At 34.0% G+C, this 24581-nt stretch overlaps 2 protein-coding genes across 2 annotated transcripts; both read left to right on the forward strand.

Moving 5' to 3' along the window:
• Window positions 1-2418: 2418 nt before the first annotated feature.
• On the forward strand, window positions 2419-10181 carry LOC112011614 (uncharacterized). Its single transcript, XM_024043980.2, has 7 exons — window positions 2419-2711; window positions 2802-3006; window positions 5062-5263; window positions 5622-5815; window positions 6884-7040; window positions 7661-7825; window positions 9501-10181. Exons 1-7 carry the CDS (start codon window positions 2519-2521, stop codon window positions 9957-9959), a joined length of 1575 nt encoding a protein of 524 aa, XP_023899748.2. The 5' UTR covers window positions 2419-2518; the 3' UTR covers window positions 9960-10181.
• Window positions 10182-13397: 3216 nt separating this feature from the next.
• On the forward strand, window positions 13398-23985 carry LOC112011616 (small ribosomal subunit protein mS47). The gene is made up of 14 exons (XM_065773380.1): window positions 13398-13749; window positions 13939-14019; window positions 14149-14217; window positions 14760-14823; window positions 15885-15964; window positions 16704-16787; window positions 17802-17886; window positions 18075-18160; window positions 18258-18379; window positions 19294-19354; window positions 20613-20711; window positions 20799-20900; window positions 23381-23422; window positions 23523-23985. The coding sequence occupies exons 1-14, from the start codon at window positions 13606-13608 to the stop codon at window positions 23640-23642; spliced, it is 1239 nt and encodes a 412-aa protein (XP_065629452.1). The 5' UTR covers window positions 13398-13605; the 3' UTR covers window positions 23643-23985.
• The last annotated feature ends 596 nt before the right edge of the window (window positions 23986-24581 follow it).

Raw genomic sequence — 24581 nt, forward strand, 5'->3', positions numbered from 1 at the left:
GGTATCACCACTAATCGAACCCGAGACCTTGGCCTCAAGGGTGACAAAGGCATCCAACTACTATGCCACACTCACAAATGGTGACATGAAGTGGGATTAATTTTTCTTTATTCGTACGCTTCCAAAGGTAATGGAAAGACATCTTATACCCTTGCAGCATTGCAGTAGCCAATTTAAGCTCTAACCGAGGAGCGGTTCTCGATTTTGAAGTGTAAAAGTGTTGCAAGAGTAGGGCTATAGCGAAAGACTAATCCTAGGGTTATAGCACAATATAGAATTACACTTTAAGTATTATAGTATTAGTAGTACCACCGATGATAATGACATTGATAGTTCGAATGATGATATCGATTATGGATAGCATCATTGGTGGTTGGTCGACAATTGATTCGAGAGGCACTTTGTGAGGTGCACATGTACAAGTTGATGGCCTTTGAGATATCTTTTACGTCGATTGAGCTAAAAAGAATGACCGATGCCCTTTCAAGGAGATTTAGTGGCCTTAAATGTGAAAATGGGCTTCATATTTTGAATTTACCAAAAACTTGGTGGAAAAGGAGCTGGTTTAGAGGCAAAATGGTATTAAAAAAAGGTCAATGACTAGTCAATGGTGGTAGTGTGAGAACATGATATAACCTAAGCACATAAGAATTAACATGATTTGACTTGAAAATTTACACCTATAACAAAGTCCTGAACAATTACATCTTTATTATAAAACTTTGCGTTGCAATAGATTTAATCTAGGATATCAGGGTAGCATTATGCTTATCATACTAGTATTGTAAATAGACCTAACAAAATTGGACTTGAACCATTAAACGAACCCAAATGAACAAATAAGGTATGAGAAAAATGAATAGCTACCTATTTTAGTTTGATAAGTTTTTGATCCTAACCCGATTTCAACTCGACCTAGCTAGGCTAAGTCCAACCCTTACCCTACTCATTTTCAATATATGTTTTTATACTAAATTTATCAAATTTGATGGGCATTTCTCAAATACAAATATAAATGTTTTCAATGTTTGATCAACTGGGTAGTTTTTAAAATTTATCATAGATTATCTGGCAGGTGTAATTGTTGTAGTATTAGTTGTACTGCCAGTACAAATGAAAGCTTGAGAAAGAAATCTGTAGCAAGTCTAAAAAGAGATTGTTTATAAGTTGTAACTTGTAAGGATTCTCTAACTTCTGAAAGGAGAAAAGCAAAGCAAAAACACCTAAAACTGAAAAATTACTGGAAACTAAAAGGTAAAGTAATAATTTCAACATCGATATCTAGTATTTGAAAATGACAACGGAAAGAAATACTGGAAGTGTATAATAGCATAATAATAATTCATAATAGCTTAACCAAGAATGCAATATTCACATAATTTCCTTTTTAGAGAAATGTTATGTCGAGATATTTTTACAACAAACCATAAATGGTAGGTTGTTATTGATTGTAATAAGTGAGCAAAAAAAGTAATTTAAGTTATGAATTCAAATTAGAATTAATAACAATTTACCACATATTTTAAACGTAATACTTATATTTGTTATAAATGAGAAAAAGAATAATTTAAGTTATGAATTTAAATTAGAATTAATAACAATTTACCACATATTTTAGACGTAACACATACACATATATACTAGCCTGTGAGCACACGTTTATGTGCGTGCCTAGAGGCTTTTCTGTTTTTTAGTAAAAGTTAATAATTTGCAACTATTATAATTTAGAATTTTTTTTTTAAAATTTTCAAACAAATAAAAAGTTTGAACTCTAAACGAGTCCAAATAAGTTAATTTCTTTTTTGAATGTGAAGGGAAAAAAAAATCCTAAATTTTAGGAATTCTCTTTTTGTATTTAAAATAAAATTCGTTATTTGACATTTATGACCCTATTTTTAAATGAAGTTACCATTTATTAATGATGGTATTTTTGAACCACATAAAAGTCCAGTTAAAAGAAGAGAATTCTATTATATAATAATAATAATAATAAATACTCCCTCCATCTCACTTTGTTTGTCCTCTATTCTATTTTGGGATGTCCAAAAATATTGTTCTGTTTCTAAAAATAAAATTCATTAATTTACTAATATTCCTATTATACCCCTATTTTATTTTCAAAACTATTTAAAAAGAAAATTAATAAAAAAATTTATTTAAGAGTAGTTTTGAAAACTTATACATTTTTAAAAAATAAATAAAACAATAAATGATGTACCATATTATGAATGTTATAGAGTATATTATTAGTTTTTTTTTTTTTTTTCTTTTGAGAATAGCGTATATTATTAGTTATTAGTTATTAGTATATTATTTGATTGAAGCGTATAATATAATATTAGTTATATAATTCCCTGTAGATTAGTGAGGAAACTCAATGATTCGATAAAGATATTCTGCTCTATTTCATTGACCTTCCAACTTTTCGTTCAGACTTCAACTTCCTCATTTCAAAAACTCAACCCCCCTCACCCACCCACGCATTTTAGAAAAACTTGAGAGAAAAAGAGAGAGAGAAATGGAAGTGAGCATTGGCAACAGAAGTAGAAGAAGCAGAACCATGTTTGTGGTTTTAGTATTTGTGTCAGCCACTCTGTGTTTGCCACATGCGTCTCTGTCTGTATCAGCACACCAATGCAAAGCATGGTTGGTCCAATCTATCCCCACCGACATGCCCCACCTCACTCGAGTCTCTGGTGTCCTCTCCACCGGTAATAATATCATATATACATATTAACATGTTGTTTTGTTTTTATGAGTGTCAAAAGTGTATACTGATTCTGGGTTTTGTTTTGGCTTAGGGGATGTGTTTCGCTGGTTAGCTCAGAACTCGAGCCATAAACTGGACATAATAGCCCAGTACTGGCAACTGAATGCGCAACCCAAAGACCCTCGTTCCGGGGACTATGGATATTCAAAAGCTGATATGAGAAGATTCGGTGCTGCTCAAGGGTCTCAGGTTTACAAGGCCATTGAGGACGCTGCTGATCGCAATGTTTCCATTAGGTACAATACGCAACTGCAACTCAACGCACGCACGTTTCCGTTGTTTCTGTCTATGTTTTTTTTAGTTGATTGGTGTCTGTGTGATGATAGATACATATATGATAAGATGGCTTTCAATAATTCAATTTCATGTCTTTTTTAAAACTAGCTACTTACTTCAACCGATTTCTCAAGCAAAAGATATGCATCATTATATTTGGACAAATTACAAAGTGTAACAGAGTGCTCCTTTTCCTGTAAAACCCCATCCACTTTATATTGTTCTTCACTTCACTTAACAAAAAACAATATATATACAGTAGTATATGAGGTGGAAAAACGTATACAGTGATTTATGAGTTGGGAAAAGAATATAATCAATGCTTGATACTCACACCCACTTGTATTTTAACTGAAATTGTTTCTTAGAAACAAGGTGTGTGTGTATAAGAGTAATTACTGAAAATAATATGTGGGTTTAGAATACATTACTTTTATAACTAATTTAATGACTTGTGACTAAAAGTGAAACACAAGACAAGATAGTCTAAAGAATTTCATCCAAAGAGTTACAAGCAAATGAATGAGATTATATGTGCAATGGTTCTATCATTGAGACCTGAGTAACAGCAGACCATTCAAATAGTAATCTAAAGAAAGATGTCTTCAATTGCATCTACAAAGCCTTCATATCTTCAGAAGTGTGATTATTCCACTCCATCCACAATATCCAATATTAAGCATAAGCTGGTTAAATTCCAAATGGTGGAAGAGTGATTAGAAAACCAATTTCTCTAACTAGCCAATAGGTCAATCATTCTATTCGGCCTCACCCATTGAGCCCCAAACATGCACAAAGAACATAGCTCAACAAAGCATATGCAAGATCACAATGAAGTGACAAATGACCCAATGTCTCCCTACTGCACCTACACATATAGCACCGATCTACTCGCTTGATTCTTGTCTTCTTAAGATTATTAATCAAAATTTCCCCACGTTTTATTGTCAACACAAAGAAAGTGAGCAACTTTGGAGCTTGGCGCATCAAATACCTTTACATGAAAACTAAATCTCCATAAGCTACAACCATGAGTTCTTCACACTTGCTTCATTGTCCAGCCTCTCCAATCCACCTCATACTTTATTGCTATTACTTGTTTCCAACTTTCCATAAATGTGTTTCTTCCTCCCTAAAAGGCCAAAGCCACTTTCCTAGGAAAGTTTGGTTAAAGGTGCTTAACTTGCACACCCCCAAATCCCTTCTGACAACTGGAGAACACATTGTATTCCAATCCACTAAATGGAACTTGAACTCATTTCCTAGACCAATCCATAAAAACTCTTTTACAACCTCTCTAACCTATTTGACATAGGAAACAATGATAAACAAGGAAAGATAGTAAGTTGGAAGACTTCAAATCATACTTTTCAGTAGCATCAACCTTCCCCCTTTTGACAGGTATAATTTTAATTTTTTCCAACCTAAACAATCTATGCTCCATTTTCTCTAAAACTTGATTCCACACTGTTGTTGCCTTGAATGATGAACCCAGAGGCATGCCTAAATAGTTCATTAGCAAACTCCCAATTCTATAACAGATAATATTAGCTAACTCATCCATACTTCCAACATCTCCTACAAGCACCATACCACTTATACTCAAATTTACATTTTCAAATTTGTAACAGCCTCAAAGCATTTAATATATTTAGAGAGTGTGTGTGTGTGTGTGTGTATTCAATTTTATTTTGTATGATGAATGGAATTTTTTTGTTGAAAAATACATATGTTTTTAACATAAAATATACTATGTGTATTTTACTAATTGTGTGAACAATTATAAAAACTCAGCCATTAGTGGGTAATGTGTCATTTTTCTACCTAATTGATGGATAATAATGGAAACACATCAATATCATGGGCATGGTTCATGTTAAGTTTGCATTTCTGCCTCTTTTTTGTTTTTGTCAGTTTGCATTTACTATATTCTACATATTTAAACTAATTGTTCTTTATATGAAATTGATTACTTATCAAAAAAGAAAAAAAAAATGAAATTGATTACTCTGTAGGCTAGTGTCACACTCAGGAGTTTATCCAGACTTTACAAAAGAACCATCCAACCTTGCTTCACGAAGGCCAAATGTGAAGAATGTGACTTTATTGCATAGTGAATGGTGGGGTTCTGGCATAGTCCATGCTAAAGTATGGATATCAAATCGTCGAGATGTATATATTGGATCTGCAAACAATGACTGGAAGTCTCTCACACAGGTATTCTGACACAGTTTTATCTTGTCATGTAGAGAAAAACCATAACCTCTTAGTCTCCTGGAGCAAAATCATTCAGTAAAAAATAGTAAAAGCTAGAAGTTGGTATTTATCTATAAAAAGCAGTAAAAGCCATAACCAGATAAAGACGTGGGGCGATTTGTTAGTCAGTAGCTCAAAATAATGATAAAGAGGTGAGAGTGAGAATCCTGCAAAGAGAAGAATTGGCAAATCGGCAGATTAGGAGCAATCATAAAACCATATTGAACTGTTTATTTTAAAAGTTCACTCTTCTAATTGTTTCAGCTAGTTGGTTTTCAATTCAACCATGTTATAAGGTGTCATTATTGAACGGTTATAGGTAAAGGAAGTTGGTATTTATCTTGTTGGTTGTCCAAAAATTGCAAAGAAGGTTGAAGCCTACTTTGAAAACCTGTGGCAACTTGCACATCTCAATCCTTCAGCTTACACCAAAACAGTGTGGGATCAACAATGGCAGGCAGAAAGAAAAGTTCCTTGCTGGTCACGCTTTGTTGATTCCGAAGAGAGATGCTGGTAAGTCAGAGGCTTATTTCAAGAAACAAGCTCAGTTAAGTTTTTATTTTTCAGAAGTGCTAATCATGTAAAAATGATTTCTCTTCACCAAGTGCTTAGATAGTTTGCCATCTTCGCTTGGTATTATTACTCATGCTTACAGGATATCATTTTCTGTTGATTTTTCTTTTTCTTTTTTTGTGTGTGTATACATTTTGAGATTTGATCACTATGTGTCTCCCTTTTTTTCTGGAATTTTGCTATTAAGGAAGGGAGAATAGTGTAAGTGTAAGATAAATATAATATATATATTACATCTGCTTTACAATTAAGCTGGTACTTTTCTGCAAAATTGCTTGCAAAATCAGTTTGCTTGTCCCTAATTTTGTGATGGCCCCTTCTGAATGGTGGCCTCAAGCCTATGAGACCAATAATAACATTTTGGCTTATAGATGTACAAGAATCTTGTTTGCAGGAATTTAGGAATAATGGGTAGCATTATAACAAGAAATTAGTTAAACTTAAAAAATAAAAAAAAAATAAAAAACTATTTTGCTTGAAATTGACTGGTGGTGATTGCTTTGAAAGAGAGAGAGAGAAGCAAGCAAGCTTGCTGAAGGCTCCCTCCCCCTATTTTTTTATTTTATAATAATTCCTAGTGTATATGCTGAATTTAAACTTGATCTACCTGCAGAAGGATTTCTAGTATAGTCAAAATTCCATCTCCAAGTTTCTTATAGAGCTTTCTTTTTCATTTTGTAAGAAAAATTACAATCTTATTTATATTTTAGAAAGCTTATTTTTGCAGCTACTAGTTTCGTTCTTTTACCTGATCATCTAGCTTAACATGCACACTGCAGCTATATTTATTCCCCCCCACTCCTCCACCCTTCTCTCTTCCCAATAAAAAAATGATATTTTGGTCATTTATGAGCTTGTATACCATTAGCAAAGGAAGCCTAATGATTTGCTTGAATGGCACAATTTTATTCATCTTTTTTATGGTCATTTGTCTTGTTGGCAAGCAAATGAAGTGAGGGGAAAAAAGCTATGATAGTTAATTGTATACATATATTTGTATCATCACAGGTCGCCTCTTGATGATCATTTTGTGAGGATTCCCCATGTAGCAGGATATCCTACATTGTCCCACCCTCATATGTTTAAATTGCCAATTCAGAGTCCCGGGCAGAGCTATTCAACTTTGCAGCCTGAATTTAGCTATCTCTCTTTTGCTCCTCCGGAGGTAACTGGGAATTCCTAACATTTTGTTGGTGATGTGGCTTTGTATTGTTCTGTTATCTAATACAAATCTAGGGTTGCTTAGAAATTGAATTTTCATTATATTAAGTAATATTAAGGCACAAACTCATCATTTAGATTGAAACTGTTACAACCAATTATAATGTTGAACTGAAATGACATTAGTTGGTAACCTATTCAATACATTTCAAATGCTGAGCTGTAATGAACTGGAATACCAAAGCATGTAATGGCCTTGGAACAACACTTTTTTGCATTAGTACCAAATGGCACATATACAGAAAGTGATTTTTGCCAAATAATGATGCCCAAAAGTGATTTTAGGCAAAGGTCATCAAGTGCAAATGCCTAATAAAGGTGCATCTTACTCAAAATCATTTTATTTAATATTTGCTTAAAACCCTCTATAAAGTGTCAACAGAGGGGTTCTAAGACCATTAAGATGTCATAGAAAACCCATTGGGGAGTATATATAGGGTTGATATTATCTGCACTTATAGCCTATTTTTAATTGTTAACTCGTTGCTATTTCTGGAAGTGATGTTTAGCATTTTGGAAGCATTGTGTTTTATGCTTTAATTTTGTTGCAATTGTGTTTGGCAGCTATCATTTGGCAAATACCTGCCAGATGAACAGGCATGGGTGGAGACAATAAAGTCTGTAGGAAGTGGAGCAACTCTTAGAATTAGTACCATGGACTGGCTTGGTCAGTCCCAATATATGAAGCCAACAGTTTATTGGTCATCCCTTTCCTCTGCTGTATCAGAGGTAACTATCAATGTCATTGCTTCTTATATTCTTGAAACATTGTTAGCTTCTTGTTACAACTAGTTAGCAAAGTAGTGTTGGCCAATTTTTCTAGTTTCTTAGGAGTGTGCTGCCATTACATAAGGAGAGAGGTTTAGGGTGACACCTTAGAGGCTGATCTCTCTCTCTCTCTCTCTCTCTCTCTCTCTCTATATGTGTGTGTGTGTGTGTACCGTCATCATCACCCCTATTATCTATTACATTTTATTTCTTATTGTGTATTGGAGGATTTAAGGTTTGTTTCAGGCACTTTTTAAGAGTAGGGAGTTCCACATTCAATGCCAACATGATCTAAAGTAGTTGCCTCCAATATCGTTTGCATGACTGCTTTTTGGGCTCCTATTGTCATATTCTATGCAAAGAGGAAATTTTCTCCTTCTTTTGTGCTAATCTCTATGAAATCTATCTCCACCCCACACACCCCCCCCCCCCCCAAAAAAACTTCTGATTTCATTTGTCACTACCCGAGGAATGTGCTACATCGAGACTCCTTATGATCGCTTATATGGCCTAATGTGGAACTAAACACACACCCACACAACACATAGTCATAAAATTTAATCCAATTCAAACAATTTGGGGTATCACATACACCAATTCATGTATTAACACATCAATTCGAATTATCTTGTAATTTTTAAATTTATTTCCATTTTTCTAAACTTGAGGACTTATACTCTGAGATTGGAACCATGTGCTTAGAGTCTTACTGTTCATCTATTTAATTGGTTTGCTGGGAAAGTATGGTTCAATGGCCAATCTGCCACCACACCTAACATTTTGTGCATGTGTTCTAGGTTTGGTGTGTTCAAATACCTTATTCATAAAACAAAAGCCTGTTCACTTTCAGGTTAGGACATAAGCAATTGATGAGATTTTATACGGAAAAAAATTACAGACCAGTTTCTGATACTAGTGGAGTTTTTTATGCCAGGCCACACACCCTTCCTTTTCTAAATGCACTGGCATCAGCCTGATATTGGTGGACCCAATATAAATAGCAAGCTTTAAGTATTCATTTGAGTTTTATTCTCCAGTGGAGGATTTAATGGTACTCCCATATGTGTTCCTTGAAAAAGAGTTTCTGTAGCAAAGTAGTGAATAGCGATTGATAATGCTGTCATTGTTACTTGTCCATGATTGCAATATGCATTTCCAGGACCATTTAACATACCTAAGTCATTCAAATGAAGATTCTGACCATGTTGAAAAGAAATTTGTCCAGAAAAATCTGGACAATTATCTTATATGCAGTAAATATATATATATGGAGGTTAGTGGCTTGGGAACTTGGCACGAAGAACCTCCCCCCCACCCCCCCCAAACCCACAGAGAGAGAGAGAGAGAGAGAGAGAGAACTCCTTAGGTTTTGGCAGCCTGTTTAACACCTGGTGAAATGAATTCATGCTATCTTGCTGTTTCGAGTTTCCTTATCTTTGAAGGCACAAGAAGTGTTCTTTCTATTGGCAAGGAAAACGAGAGACTTATTTCAAATGCTACCAAAAGGTGGAATGGATTATCTTTCATTGTTACCAAACATGATTTACTCAATTTAATAGATTTTCACCTGTTTATATCTTTATTAGAACCTTCGACATTCCGGGTTTTATAGTCTTGCAAAATTTATGATTAGTAGGTTGTCTTCTCCAAGCATGCAACAGTGAAGATATTAGTAGCCTACTGGGCACATTTTATCGACAATACTGATCAGTACCTGAAGTCTCTCCTTTACTCCAATGTTCTCTGCAATTCATCAAAGTACAACAAATGTTCTGGAAAAGTTGAGATCAAGTACTACAGGGTTCCAGGTTTCAATTTGACAGGACCTGCTACTCAAAAGGGAACTAGTACAGGAAATGTTTACCCTGGATACACCAGGGTAAACCATGGAAAATATGCAGTTAGTGATGTGCGAGCCCACATTGGCACAAGCAATCTTATTTGGGATTACTTCTATACAACAGCTGGGGTCAGCTTTGGAACATACAACCCTGCCATTGTTTCACAACTTCAACAAATCTTTGATGCTGACTGGAGTTCACCATATGCTATTCCGGTTGAAGAGTTGGAGGTTGGTCATGCTTGTCCAAGATGAGGAGTAATTGAACTTGTTGATTTGGGTTAGTTCCAAATCAGTAAATAATGGTCTGAAATTAATTAAAGTTAAGGAGTAGCTGAACTTGTTGCTTTAGGCAAGTTCCAAACCAGAAAATGATAGGCTTGAAACAAAGGGTTTAGTACATTTGATGTAAATTATTTAAGGAACTGGATTTGGTATTACGAGGAATAAAAGTTTGCAATTGAATAATTATTCTTATTTATGTTTTTGGTTTTTAACACTAGAACGAAATTGCATTTTAGCCAATTTTCATAGATATCCTTATAAAATTATATTTAAATTTTTTGTGGGTCTCAATTAGCATCCTGTTTTATGAATATTAAGCAATTGTATAGTTAATGTCTCCATGAACATTAAAAAAAAAAAAATGGTAGCATCTCTCCCAAAAAAAAATTATTGTGGCATTCAAACAAGATACTCAGTAAACAAAATAAATAAATCCAAATGTGTGAAAAAAAATAAATCCCATAGAGGGAGAACCCAAATTCAACCAGTTCAACACGTGCCAAAACCCAGTATTCCCAATCATCAAACCCAAAATTCGGAACCACAAATAATTAAAAGTTCAACATATGTAAGAGATAAAACTAAAGCCAATGAGGGTATGTTATTTATGTAAGAATTCAGGATAAAAAATTGTGATCATTCATGAAAATTGGTTGTTCATTTGATGTGATTAATTTATCGAAAATGACAATTTCCATGAATTGTGGGAATTCTACATATCTCCTTTTAAGTTTTTTTTTTTTTTTTTTTTTTTTTTTGTTTGAGAAACCTTTCCTTTTAAGTTAAGGAGATTTAAATTCTCACATATCTTGCATTAGTGAGAATTACTAGTGTGACATTTTAATTTTTCACAATTTTCCCTTAAAGTTAAGTATATGTAACTAATTTCGGAAAATAAAATGTTTCTATTTATTCAGACCATAAATTTATTAATGTAATTTTTTTTTCATATTTTTAAAAAATTTATAATATNAGATAACAAAACTTAGGGCCTGCCTTGGCCATGAAACATCACCGTCATCATCACCCCTATTATCTATTACATTTTATTTCTTATTGTGTATTGGAGGATTTAAGGTTTGTTTCAGGCACTTTTTAAGAGTAGGGAGTTCCACATTCAATGCCAACATGATCTAAAGTAGTTGCCTCCAATATCGTTTGCATGACTGCTTTTTGGGCTCCTATTGTCATATTCTATGCAAAGAGGAAATTTTCCCTTCTTTTGTGCTAATCTCTATGAAATCTATCTCCACCACAAACCCCCCCCCCCCCAAAAAAACTTCTGATTTCATTTGTCACTACCCGAGGAAAGTGCTACATCGAGACTCCTTATGATCGCTTATATGGCCTAATGTGGAACTAAACACACAACCACACAACACATAGTCATAAAATTTAATCCAATTCAAACAATTTGGGGTATCACATACACCAATTCATGTATTAACACATCAATTCGAATTATCTTGTAATTTTTAAATTTATTTCCATTTTTCTAAACTTGAGGACTTATACTCTGAGATTGGAACCATGTGCTTAGAGGCTTACTGTTCATCTATTTAATTGGTTTGCTGGGAAAGTATGGTTCAATGGCCAATCTGCCACCACACTAACATTTTGTGCATGTGTTCTAGGTTTGGTGTGTTCAAATACCTTATTCATAAAACAAAAGCCTGTTCACTTTCAGGTTAGGACATAAGCAATTGATGAGATTTTATACGGAAAAAAATTACAGACCAGTTTCTGATACTAGTGGAGTTTTTTATGCCAGGCCACACACCCTTCCTTTTCTAAATGCACTGGCATCAGCCTGATATTGGTGGACCCAATATAAATAGCAAGCTTTAAGTATTCATTTGAGTTTTATTCTCCAGTGGAGGATTTAATGGTACTCCCATATGTGTTCCTTGAAAAAGAGTTTCTGTAGCAAAGTAGTGAATAGCGATTGATAATGCTGTCATTGTTACTTGTCCATGATTGCAATATGCATTTCCAGGACCATTTAACATACCTAAGTCATTCAAATGAAGATTCTGACCATGTTGAAAAGAAATTTGTCCAGAAAAATCTGGACAATTATCTTATATGCAGTAAATATATATATATGGAGGTTAGTGGCTTGGGAACTTGGCACGAAGAACCTCCCCCCCACCCCCCCCCAAACCCACAGAGAGAGAGAGAGAGAGAGAGAGAACTCCTTAGGTTTTGGCAGCCTGTTTAACACCTGGTGAAATGAATTCATGCTATCTTGCTGTTTCGAGTTTCCTTATCTTTGAAGGCACAAGAAGTGTTCTTTCTATTGGCAAGGAAAACGAGAGACTTATTTCAAATGCTACCAAAAGGTGGAATGGATTATCTTTCATTGTTACCAAACATGATTTACTCAATTTAATAGATTTTCACCTGTTTATATCTTTATTAGAACCTTCGACATTCCGGGTTATAGTGCATTTGCCAACGAATTTAATGCGATATTCATATTTTTAAAAAATTTATAATATTTAAATTATTAATATTTTAGTTACTAATAAATTTGTATAAAATTATCTTAAATATCATATAGCAGGCCTCTTTTTATCAAGGCCTATTCTCTTTTCTCATAATTAAAGACACGGCAAAAACCCAGACCCAACACAATGGACACTAGGACCAATCTTAAAATAGACCAAGACAACCCACATTTACACAAAACAAACCCACCCAGAGACAAACCCATCAGTCAACATTTCAAGAAATAACAAACTTCTTCTATACTGATATGGATTATGGAGCGTTTTTCTTTTAAAGATTTCTTCAAAAAGTTTCCATTATTACACTTGGAATCAGCATGTTGCTTTATTCTTATTGTTATTTTACTGCTTTGTATTATAGAGATGTATTTATGATTAATTTTTTTTTTTAATTATGGTTGTTATGGATACAAGTGATAAACTGATAATCAATACTGTTATTGGAACAAATAGGACTCAAACTCAATATTTTCAAAAAGAAAAATGATAGATGCATAATTCTCAACAACAACAAAAAAAAGATACATTCATAGATTAATAATCCTCCCACTTATTTAAAATTGATTGTAACTTAACTCAAGTTAAAATGTTTTTGTGAATTCTATGTAACTTAACTAGTAAAATTTCTTGTAATTAAATAAGAGATTTGAGATTTAAACCCTAATTATACCAAATTACTAGTGTTTTAGCTTGATAACAAAGACTAAAAAGCAATCATTACGGAACTGGCACCCAAAAAAAAAAAAAAAATCAAGAGACCTTAAAATTAAAAAAAAAAAAGTTAAAATTAAAATCAAGTAAAGCCCATACATAATACAACTGGGCTACACTAAAGCCCGACCATCTTAGAATGTTGAATTTATTACCCGACAAAATGCTTGCCTTACAATACGACGTAGTATGAATCGCATGATGACAAAAGTAGCCCACTGGTTGAGGTTGAGGTTGAGGTTGAGGTTGAGGGTTTAGAGAATTTGAGAGCTGAAGAAACCAACCTCTACTGTTCTGTTCTGTGACTGTGACTGTGACTTAGGAGGAGAGAGAGTGTGTAGTGTAGTGTAGTGTAGCAGAGACAGAGTGTGTTTTTGTGTTTGTAGAAGTAGAAGATGCAGAGTTTGAAAGCTTTGGTGGGTTTGAGAAGTAGAAGCAGTTGTTCATTTCAAAGATCCAGATTTCTATCTCACCATTACCAAAGACCCTTTTCTGCTCAACCAAACTACAACCCCCAAAACGATGATCTCGAAGACCAGGTCTCTCTCCATTTATCTCTATCTATATGTTGTTCTACCTCTATGTATGTACTCACTTTTAGAGATTTCAATGCCTGTGCTCTCTTTTTTTCTCTACAAATTTTGTTCATTTTTGTTTCTTAAATGAAACCCCATTTGTGGGTCCTGCTCTATTGATCTCAAAGGTTTCGAATTTGCGTGTGCTTTCAGGTTTTGGTTCAAGGAAGAGCTAAGTCAAGAGCTTCCATTCTCAACAGACCTTCTGCTCTCAATGCTCTCACTACTTCTATGGTTTTTTTTTTTTTTCTTTTCTTTTTGTTACATTTTCTCCATTTTCCATCACTTTCTCCTTGTGGTTGTTTGTTCATTTTAGTTCATGCCCATTTGGTAAAATTTTTTTTCCCCTTTATAATTTTGTAGGTTGCTCGGCTTAAGAGATTGTATGAATCATGGGAAGAAAACTCGAATATCGGCATTGTCTTAATGAAGGTATTACATTGTTTGCAGTTGCTCTGACACACACAAAACTCTTTGTTCTTCATATATATATATTTTTTTTTCCCCCCCCCCCCCCCGATGTTTGATTTCATGTTCAATAACATCTTCTACAAGTTTGCCGTCTATGTGAGTTGCCAATATTGTTTTATGATTACACTGAAATTGGTCAACGTTGTCATATGACAGCGAAAAAGGCATGAGGTGTGGAGTGGCCCTTGCATTAGGGGGAAGAAAAAAGATTACATTGAGAATGTAGATGGACTCTAATCTTGGGGATGTGTTGTGCTCTTATTTTCTATTTAAATGATATATAAAAATGAATACATGGAAAGCTGCTTTAGGATGTTTCCGGAGGAATGCATTTTTTAAATAATTTTCGTGAAACTGTCAATGGAAATGAGCTTCAAAATGTATTCTATGTGTCTAATTCATTAAAATCATCTGTGTAAGTGCTATTGAACATGTAAACATGCCCCTATGCTTCAAATTTGATCACCTTGATGTCTGAGATGCTATCTTGAATTTTTTTGAAGGGTAGTGGCAGGGCTTTCTGTTCTGGTGCGGATGTTGTTACCCTTTATCAGTTAATCAATGACGGTGCGTTGCCTTTTGATCTTTTCCTTAATTATTAGATTCAATGTCCTTCATACTTTTCTTAAGGAATTATTAAGAGTGATTAGGTTTACATAATGTAGTCACTAATTTTGGAACCAATGCAAAAGCAAATAATTTTTTTTTCCCTTTCTTTGGAACTTTCGAAGACCTACTTTCATTTTTCATGGCAGTGGGTCTAAAGAATTCTGCTTTTTTTTGTGGGTATGAACTTATTTACACATCAACAAGCACTCAATTAGTAAAATTGTTGTTTCAGATGTGCATATCTGGCTAATTTTCATTATAGAGGAGAAGAATACTGATTCTGGTCATATGCCCCATTGTTTAACTAGGTCAGTGTCATATTACAGATTATAGTAACGATGAATCAGATGGTTATTTAGTATGGTTCTCAGTAATCAGGCCAAAATGTTGGCATTGTATTGAATCTTACAGTTTGTTCTCAACAAGTAAAATTGCTTATTCATCACCATCCAAAAAAATAAAAAATTGAAGATCTTAATATCTTATAAATTTTTACATTTAGTGGCTTTTGGATTTGATATTCAAACAATGGTAGTTATAATCTAAAATCCAGTAAATAAATATTTTTATGTCTTGGACCTCTTGTTTGTTAGGGCTAAGCACATCAGTGAAGATGTTATGCTCATTTAGACCAGGTTTGGCAGATGGGCTATAGAACAAAATTAACTTTGGAATTCTGAATCAATTTAACAAAAGGGGGGGGGGGGGGGGGGGGGGGGTAGAATTCTGAATCAATTTAACAAAAAGGGGGGGGGGGGGGTTGGTGTTAAGAGGTTGTCCAGAGGTGCTTGCCATGGTTTAATTTGGATGAAAATGTTCCACACATAGTTGTTGTATATTTGGAATCAGCAAGTTTCAACAACTATGTATAAGGTGTAACTGGTGTCTTCTTGACTATTTGTGGTTTCAAATTTCTTATTACAATTTTCTTTTGGTCGGGAAACAGTTTTCACCTTCATGGTCTCATTAGAAATTGAGTTGGTTGTTAATATCTTTATATTTATTTTGATTATACGCAGGGAATGTTGAGGAGTGTAAGAAGTTTTTTGAAACACTATATAAGTTTGTATATCTTCAACGAACATATTTGAAGCCACATGTAAGTATTCCTCCCTTTACTTTTGTAAATGTCAGAAAATTTTAGTTAATCTCCTTCCTTTTGAATTTGAAATTTCAGAAAATTTTAATGAATAATCTAATTATCTGAGATGTCAGTTTTCTTCTTGGGGGCATGGCTAGGTTTCAATCATTTTTAATGCCTTTGATTCTGTGAAAATATTAAGGATTTAGACCATGTATTTTCTTGCTTGTCCCCTTTTCCCCTCTGTATTGGTGTAATGTTACTAAAGATATGGATAATTAAATTATTTCTTTTTAGTGAGACATTATGAATAACTGAAAAATGTTGGTAAAATACCCCATAGGCATAGTGAGGGTAAGCCCATATCTAAAGTATTGAGGAAGCGCTAACTTAATTTAGTCTGGCTGCTTATTAAGCCTCAGTAATGTTGATCTAATGTAAAATGTATCATATATTGTGTCATAAAAAACATTGGCTAGTGTCATGTGTTAATTGCTTCTCTCATGTATCATCACTAAAATAAGTTTTGTTATCAACTGCTTTATCTTGTTAGGATGTCTGTAGCATTGACTATGGTATCTTGCATTTGATGTTTATGTGATGGAATTATATTTCATTATCTTTGTTTTTTTAATCATGTGATGTGTTGTAGCATACTTGTGGTTTCTTCTGTCTTAGGGGAAAAAGTTTCTTTTACCCATATGACTGTCACTGTCCAGATGGCAAATTGATGATCATTTAATTGACATCTATACAGGTGGCTATCTTGGATGGTATCACTATGGGAGGTGGGGCTGGAATTTCACTTCCAGGAATGTTTCGTGTGGTGACTGAAAAAACAGTATGTAACTGCTGCTACTCCCAACTGAATATATAATATATAATTATTTTTTCCTTTTGAGCTATCAATATCCTCCTGTTTTATATGAACTGTAAAAAAGTTAAGCTAAGTGAAGCTCTAGGGTTGTTGACGGGTCGGGTTCAGTCGGGTTTTTGTTCAAAGTGCCACCTGATCCCATCATGTCAGGTTCAAACATTCGTAATAATGCCGAAGGAATGGTGTCTTCAGGTATTCAGTTGGTTGTGTTGGCTTAGCAAGTCGATGAAAACGACAAGCAGCCGACATTGAGGGAGGGGGAGAGGGGCTTCACTGTTGTCAGATCTCAAACTTGTGGAAGTCAGACCGGCGTCCCATGACCACAATAGGGAGTGTCTCACCTGCAAATGGTGGTGACTGTCAGAGAGAGAGAGATGCCTGAAGATTGTTTGGTTGTGTTAATCAATTAAACTTCCTTCAATCTGATACCTGCATGGATCAAATTTGCTTTTATAAAATTCAATGCCAACCAAACTGGCTGGTGATATCATCCGAAAAGGGCCAGGTTGCTTTGAACAGCTGTATGAAGAGCGCTATTGGATTTTATGCTATTATCTTGACTAATAAAGATAGTATATAGTCTTAACCTTTGGATGAGATGAAAAGTGCATAATCTTGATTGTGTGAGAATGTTTTTGCTGTTTTGTTAGGACTTCCAGATAGAATATGTATGTTCAGTTTCCTCAGGGAGATGAGGATCACTTTTTAAAATTCTTTTTAGCAGTATAATAACCAAGTAATTAAATATAAATCTCTAGAATCACTCCATGATATTACCTCTAGTAGCAAAAACTCTATGTAGCATTTTTCAATCTCCCAAACATCAGTAAAGCATCCTGAACTTATCAAAAAAACGAAAAAGTAAAGCTATCCTGAAATTTTGCTTTCTGGTGTGCTTTATATACTTTTGTATAATCACCATGTTTTGGTGAAGTAGATGCATAGTCAAAAGCTTCTAACCTCAGGATGAAATTGCAGGTTTTTGCCAACCCAGAGACTCAAATGGGCTTCCATCCTGATGCAGGAGCTTCCTATTATCTTTCTCGTCTACCTGGCTATTTGGGTAAGATATTTTGTTCAATTTGAAGTATGCAATATCTTCAAGAAAAACTTAAACACGTACTTAATTTCACATGGTTTTTATACTGTTCAATCACTAGGACCGAGCATTTAACTTTTTGAATTGTTTTCCATTTCTTCTGTAAACACGAAAACAGATTTGCAAACTGTTGGATTCTATTTTCATTGCAGGGGAATACTTAGCTCTTACGGGAGACAAGCTCAATGGTGTAGAAATGATTGCCTGTGGCCTTGCTACACACTATTCATTAAATGCAGTTTGTTTTCACTTCCTTTACTTCTTTGTTTCTGTTTTCTATGCTTTTTCTTCATTATTGGCAGCTTTTAGTTTTAGCTATCAACTCTCTCTGACAGAGACTTGCTTGGGTTGAAGAACGCGTTGGTAAATTGATCACAGATGAACCTTCAGTTATAGAGACAGCCCTTGCGCAATATGGTGACCTTGTCTATCCAGACAGGGGGAGTGTTCTTCATAAGTAATGATCTGACAAATACATCTTAGTTCTGCAGATTTTTATCAAATTTATTGTCCATCATGCTTGTGTAGAAATTCTTTAATGTTTAAAGTAGAGTTATTAAGGATAAAAGTAAAATTATATATAGGGCTGCTAGTTATCTTTGGCTATGTTCATATTGCAGATCATTGTAAGACAGTTGTTTTCACTTAGTGTAGTATGGAAGTACTGGACATTGTGATATTACTACTAGGGTGAAAGAAGGGACACTTTCATTTCTCTAAAAGATCATAAAGACCCATAATTTGATTGCTGGGACATCATTGATTTCAGTTCCATCTGAAACTACAATACCTGAAGATGTATCAGCTGATATCTAATTATCTATTATACACTAGTAGTGTAAACAGGTGCTTTACACATCTACCTGTCATGCTTTAAGAAACTGGACAAATCTATTTAGTTTGTTGCATTTGAAAAATCAATGTTCAGTTTCTCAGATTTTTGGAATAAGAAAATTGCAAATCCACCTTGCTTTGATATAACTGATATCCAATGACTCGTGTTGATTTAGTTTACATTTTTGTTACATGGGGTGCCTAATTGCACAAATCATGCATGAGAGTGAAGGGAAAAGCGAGCTTCTAAGTTTCAAGTTGATATTCCCCATGGAAAACATAGTTCTCTGTGCAAATGTTCCTCTCTGCCTCTATAAATAGTCTGAAATCTTGATTTTCCATAATATTGATCTGTAGATCAAAAACATTAACGGATGCTGATGGCATTTTCTGCATAAATTCATTTTTGTTCATATAAATTCTGTATTCTTGAAATAAGAGGATTCAGTATTTGATGGTCTGTTTTAGAAAAAGATGCAGCGGCACTGATGTCTCTGACTTAATTTACTTGCCCGTCTTGTTTTGATTTTGACTCAGGATTGACACAGTTGATAGATGCTTCTGCCATGATACAGTTGAGGAAATTATTGATGCTTTGGTAAGCATAAAACAATATTTCTTCACTAGGTACTTGATAGAGTTGGATGATAGTGAATATTTAAAAAATTAATTTAATTTTGTCAGATAAAGGTCCACCGCCCAGCAAAATTAGTTGGTGGTTGATTCTATTCTTGTACATGAGCACTGTCTTTCCTTTTTTTCCCCCTAGAAATTTTCTGGGGTTTCTGTAAAAGATAAGAATCTTTTTTAGTTAGAAAGAGTGTTCAGTCAATTTTATAAATTTATGGTAATTTTGAAATAAATTCCACATCCTGAAGTTGATTTCTGTTGGCTAATTATGTCTTTGTGACACTTCCTGAATCTAGACTGTTAGTGTGAACCATAATCCTTTATTGGTTGATCATCGTCATCATCATTATTATTATTTTGGTTTTTCCACTTTAGAGAGTATAATGGAAATATTTTCTGCCTTCCAAATAGGAAATTTGGTTCTATCATACTTATAAATTTAAATTTAAAAAAAAGAAATAAATAAATAAAAACTTGGTTCTATCATAAAAGTTATGATGAACTTCTTTAAACAGTCAGTAATTATCTTGTTAGGCACTTTGTCTCCCTTTCAGTGGGAAGCAAAAGTCCATCACTGCTTTCTGAATATCGAGGGCAACAAATTGCATCAAGTGCCTTATTAATGTTTAGTCCATTATCAGCTGGATTTGTTAGGATTTAATTATTTGTAGCACTATCTTTGCAGAAGTCATAAAACTTGATTGCTTTAAGTACCATGATTGATTTCATATAGCTGATATTGTTATCTCATTCTGATTTATTTGTTGATATGCCTGATTTGCAAAGTGGGTTCCAAGCTTATTCATTTTATTCTGACAGTTATATAGAAAGTTTTACTAGAAAACTAATGAACTCTATACAAAGAGTGGTAAAAATTAAGCCTTGGATTGAAAGATATAATACAAATCAATCTTCAACTATTAATTTGTATTCGCTGCACATCAGTCTCAGGCAAAGAGCTGGAAGACTGGTATTCTGCATTTCATGAGGCCTGAAAAATTGTTCCTTGCATTGAAGAGACAGAACACATTTTTAAATTACTTGTGATTAAATTTGATTTGATAGATAGCCAACTCTGGTGGGGCAATTGTTTGTGTGTGGATAACATTTAGCAACTCTTTTTTATCTCAATTTTTGCTAGAATTTACGTCCTGATATATTTTTCTTTGATAAGTTAGAATTTGCATCCTGATGGATTTGTTGTTTCTTCCTACCAATTTGCTCAGGAAAAGGAGGCAGCGGAGTCTTATGATGAATGGTGTAAAACAGCCCTCAAGAAACTAAGAGAAGCCTCCCCATTAAGCTTAAAAATTACTTTGCAATCTGTGAGTTACCTTACTTGTTTGCTTACATGTGGTTGTAAACGGTGTTTGCTTTACGCTCCATGCCTTGACTTTCTCCTTTGCAATTAGATACGTGAAGGTAGATTTCAAACTCTTGATCAATGTCTTGCTCGTGAATACCGGATTTCCCTTAATGGGGTTTCTAAACGGGTTTCAAATGACTTTTGTGAGGTATGGGATAAACCATTTCTAATGTGAAGATCACTGTTGAATCTGCTCTTACGTTACCCCTTCGTTTCATTAATGCTTTAAGAAACTGGACAAATCTATTTAGTTTGTTGCATTTGAAAAATCAATGTTCAGTTTCTCAGATTTTTGGAATAAGAAAATTGCAAATCCACCTTGCTTTGATATGCTTTAAGAAACTGGACAAATCTATTTAGTTTGTTGCATTTGAAAAATCAATGTTCAGTTTCTCAGATTTTTGGAATAAGAAAATTGCAAATCCACCTTGCTTTGATATGCTTTAAGAAACTGGACAAATCTATTTAGTTTGTTGCATTTGAAAAATCAATGTTCAGTTTCTCAGATTTTTGGAATAAGAAAATTGCAAATCCACCTTGCTTTGATATAACTGATATCCAATGACTCGTGTTGATTTAGTTTACATTTTTGTTACATGGGGTGCCTAATTGCACAAATCATGCATGAGAGTGAAGGGAAAAGCGAGCTTCTAAGTTTCAAGTTGATATTCCCCATGGAAAACATAGTTCTCTGTGCAAATGTTCCTCTCTGCCTCTATAAATAGTCTGAAATCTTGATTTTCCATAATATTGATCTGTAGATCAAAAACATTAACGGATGCTGATGGCATTTTCTGCATAAATTCATTTTTGTTCATATAAATTCTGTATTCTTGAAATAAGAGGATTCAGTATTTGATGGTCTGTTTTAGAAAAAGATGCAGCGGCACTGATGTCTCTGACTTAATTTACTTGCCCGTCTTGTTTTGATTTTGACTCAGGATTGACACAGTTGATAGATGCTTCTGCCATGATACAGTTGAGGAAATTATTGATGCTTTGGTAAGCATAAAACAATATTTCTTCACTAGGTACTTGATAGAGTTGGATGATAGTGAATATTTAAAAAATTAATTTAATTTTGTCAGATAAAGGTCCACCGCCCAGCAAAATTAGTTGGTGGTTGATTCTATTCTTGTACATGAGCACTGTCTTTCCTTTTTTTCCCCCTAGAAATTTTCTGGGGTTTCTGTAAAAGATAAGAATCTTTTTTAGTTAGAAAGAGTGTTCAGTCAATTTTATAAATTTATGGTAATTTTGAAATAAATTCCACATCCTGAAGTTGATTTCTGTTGGCTAATTATGTCTTTGTGACACTTCCTGAATCTAGACTGTTAGTGTGAACCATAATCCTTTATTGGTTGATCATCGTCATCATCATTATTATTATTTTGGTTTTTCCACTTTAGAGAGTATAATGGAAATATTTTCTGCCTTCCAAATAGGAAATTTGGTTCTATCATACTTATAAATTAAAATTTAAAAAAAAGAAATAAATAAATAAAAACTTGGTTCTATCATAAAAGTTATGATGAACTTCTTTAAACAGTCAGTAATTATCTTGTTAGGCACTTTGTCTCCCTTTCAGTGGGAAGCAAAAGTCCATCACTGCTTTCTGAATATCAAGGGCAAAAAATTGCATCAAGTGCCTTATTAATGTTTAGTCCATTATCAGCTGGATTTGTTAGGATTTAATTATTTGTAGCACTATCTTTGCAGAAGTCATAAAACTTAATTGCTTTAAGTACCATGATTGATTTCATATAGCTGATATTGTTATCTCATTCTGATTTATTTGTTGATATGCCTGATTTGCAAAGTGGGTTCCAAGCTTATTCATTTTATTCTGACAGTTATATAGAAAGTTTTACTAGAAAACTAATGAACTCTATACAAAGAGTGGTAAAAATTAAGCCTTGGATTGAAAGATATAATACAAATCAATCTTCAACTATCAATTTGTATTCGCTGCACATCAGTCTCAGGCAAAGAGCTGGAAGACTGGTATTCTGCATTTCATGAGGCCTGAAAAATTGTTCCTTGCATTGAAGAGACAGAACACATTTTTAAATTACTTGTGATTAAATTTGATTTGATAGATAGCCAACTCTGGTGGGGCAATTGTTTGTGTGTGGATAACATTTAGCAACTCTTTTTTATCTCAATTTTTGCTAGAATTTACGTCCTGATATATTTTTCTTTGATAAGTTAGAATTTGCATCCTGATGGATTTGTTGTTTCTTCCTACCAATTTGCTCAGGAAAAGGAGGCAGCGGAGTCTTATGATGAATGGTGTAAAACAGCCCTCAAGAAACTAAGAGAAGCCTCCCCATTAAGCTTAAAAATTACTTTGCAATCTGTGAGTTACCTTACTTGTTTGCTTACATGTGGTTGTAAACGGTGTTTGCTTTACGCTCCATGCCTTGACTTTCTCCTTTGCAATTAGATACGTGAAGGTAGATTTCAAACTCTTGATCAATGTCTTGCTCGTGAATACCGGATTTCCCTTAATGGGGTTTCTAAACGGGTTTCAAATGACTTTTGTGAGGTATGGGATAAACCATTTCTAATGTGAAGATCACTGTTGAATCTGCTCTTACGTTACCCCTTCGTTTCATTCATCTGTAGGGTGTTCGGGCACGATTGGTGGATAAGGACTTTGCGCCAAAGGTATCCGATCTTTCTTTCCATAATTCGTATATCTTAATCATTAAATCATGTTTCAAGATAAAAGAAAAGTGTGAATTACTTTTTAATTCCCAATATGCAGTGGGACCCTCCTAGTTTAGCAGATGTATCAAAAGACATGGTTGACTGCTGCTTCTCCCGGCTTGATGAGTTTGAGCCTGAACTGCAGCTGCCCACGGCTCTGCGAGAACCTCACATGTGAGATACATTCATAAATACTGTGTAATGATTATCTGCCTTGGTGGTTGGTTTTGAATAAATGTATCCATTTCAAGGTTTTTCTTAGAGAAATCATTTTTTGGACATTTTTGTTGCAAGTAGCCTATCATTCTGAGACCAGTCTTTCATGGCCATTATTTTTGGAAATAGTTTTTTTTTTTTTTAATGGTTAATTAGGTGTACAAGTGTATTCCCTGGAGCTATACGTAAGGGTTTGTGTTCACATGGTCCATGGAACTGTAGAAGTGTTGTTCCCATGTATTTTGCATCACTTCTTGACTTAACTTCATTATGATTTCCATAGCATTTCCAATCCTTTTCCTCTATCAGCTGCAATAGCTTGCAAATATGGTTATAGTATAACTACGGTCACTGTTTGCTTACTGGTATTAACAGATGATTATATTGTACCTTGAAGCCACTTAATGGTAAAGTTTCAGGTTATTCCTTCAAATATTTTTGCAATATTATCCCACAAATCATTATCCTATCTTTACAATATTATCCTACACTTAATGTAAACTATTCTGTTACTAACTTTACAAATCCAGCTATAAGAAATTTCACCAATTCATTCATTTAATTTTACCTAACCATTTTCCTCCCTTTTTTTATTCTTCTCCCCATAATTTATTATCTATCCATTACTCTTACTCCCAACTCTTTCCTCTCTTTTTGGCTTTTCTTCCCATTATTAATCCCCTACCTTAACGTTACTCTTCCTCCACTCTTTTTTTCTTTTTTCTTTTTTTTATTTATTTATTTTTTCTTCTCCCCATCTTCTTTTCTATAAATTTACTATTAGTCGCTTTGTTCATTTCTCTCTTATTTAGTTCATGTTTTGCCCATTAAAAAAAAAAAGATGAAGAAGAAGAAGAAGAAGAAAGTGATTACTCTCTCTCTCTCTCTCTCTCTCTCTCTC

Source organism: Quercus suber, unplaced genomic scaffold, assembly GCF_002906115.3.
Source record: "Quercus suber isolate HL8 unplaced genomic scaffold, Cork oak 2.0 scaffold_74, whole genome shotgun sequence".
In the NCBI taxonomy this organism is placed as follows: Eukaryota; Viridiplantae; Streptophyta; class Magnoliopsida; order Fagales; family Fagaceae; genus Quercus; species Quercus suber.

Bases quoted from the DNA above. Each gene is read 5' to 3' on its own strand.
- LOC112011614 (XM_024043980.2), top strand. From the start codon at position 2,519: ATGGAAGTGAGCATTGGCAACAGAAGTAGAAGAAGCAGAACCATGTTT. The intron at 3,007-5,061 runs GTACAATACGCA...ATTACTCTGTAG, and splicing joins GATCGCAATGTTTCCATTAG to GCTAGTGTCACACTCAGGAG. The intron at 5,816-6,883 runs GTAAGTCAGAGG...GTATCATCACAG, and splicing joins GATTCCGAAGAGAGATGCTG to GTCGCCTCTTGATGATCATT.
- LOC112011616 (XM_065773380.1), top strand. From the start codon at position 13,606: ATGCAGAGTTTGAAAGCTTTGGTGGGTTTGAGAAGTAGAAGCAGTTGT. The intron at 16,788-17,801 runs GTATGTAACTGC...ATGAAATTGCAG, and splicing joins GTGTGGTGACTGAAAAAACA to GTTTTTGCCAACCCAGAGAC. The intron at 18,161-18,257 runs GTTTGTTTTCAC...TCTCTCTGACAG, and splicing joins CACACTATTCATTAAATGCA to AGACTTGCTTGGGTTGAAGA.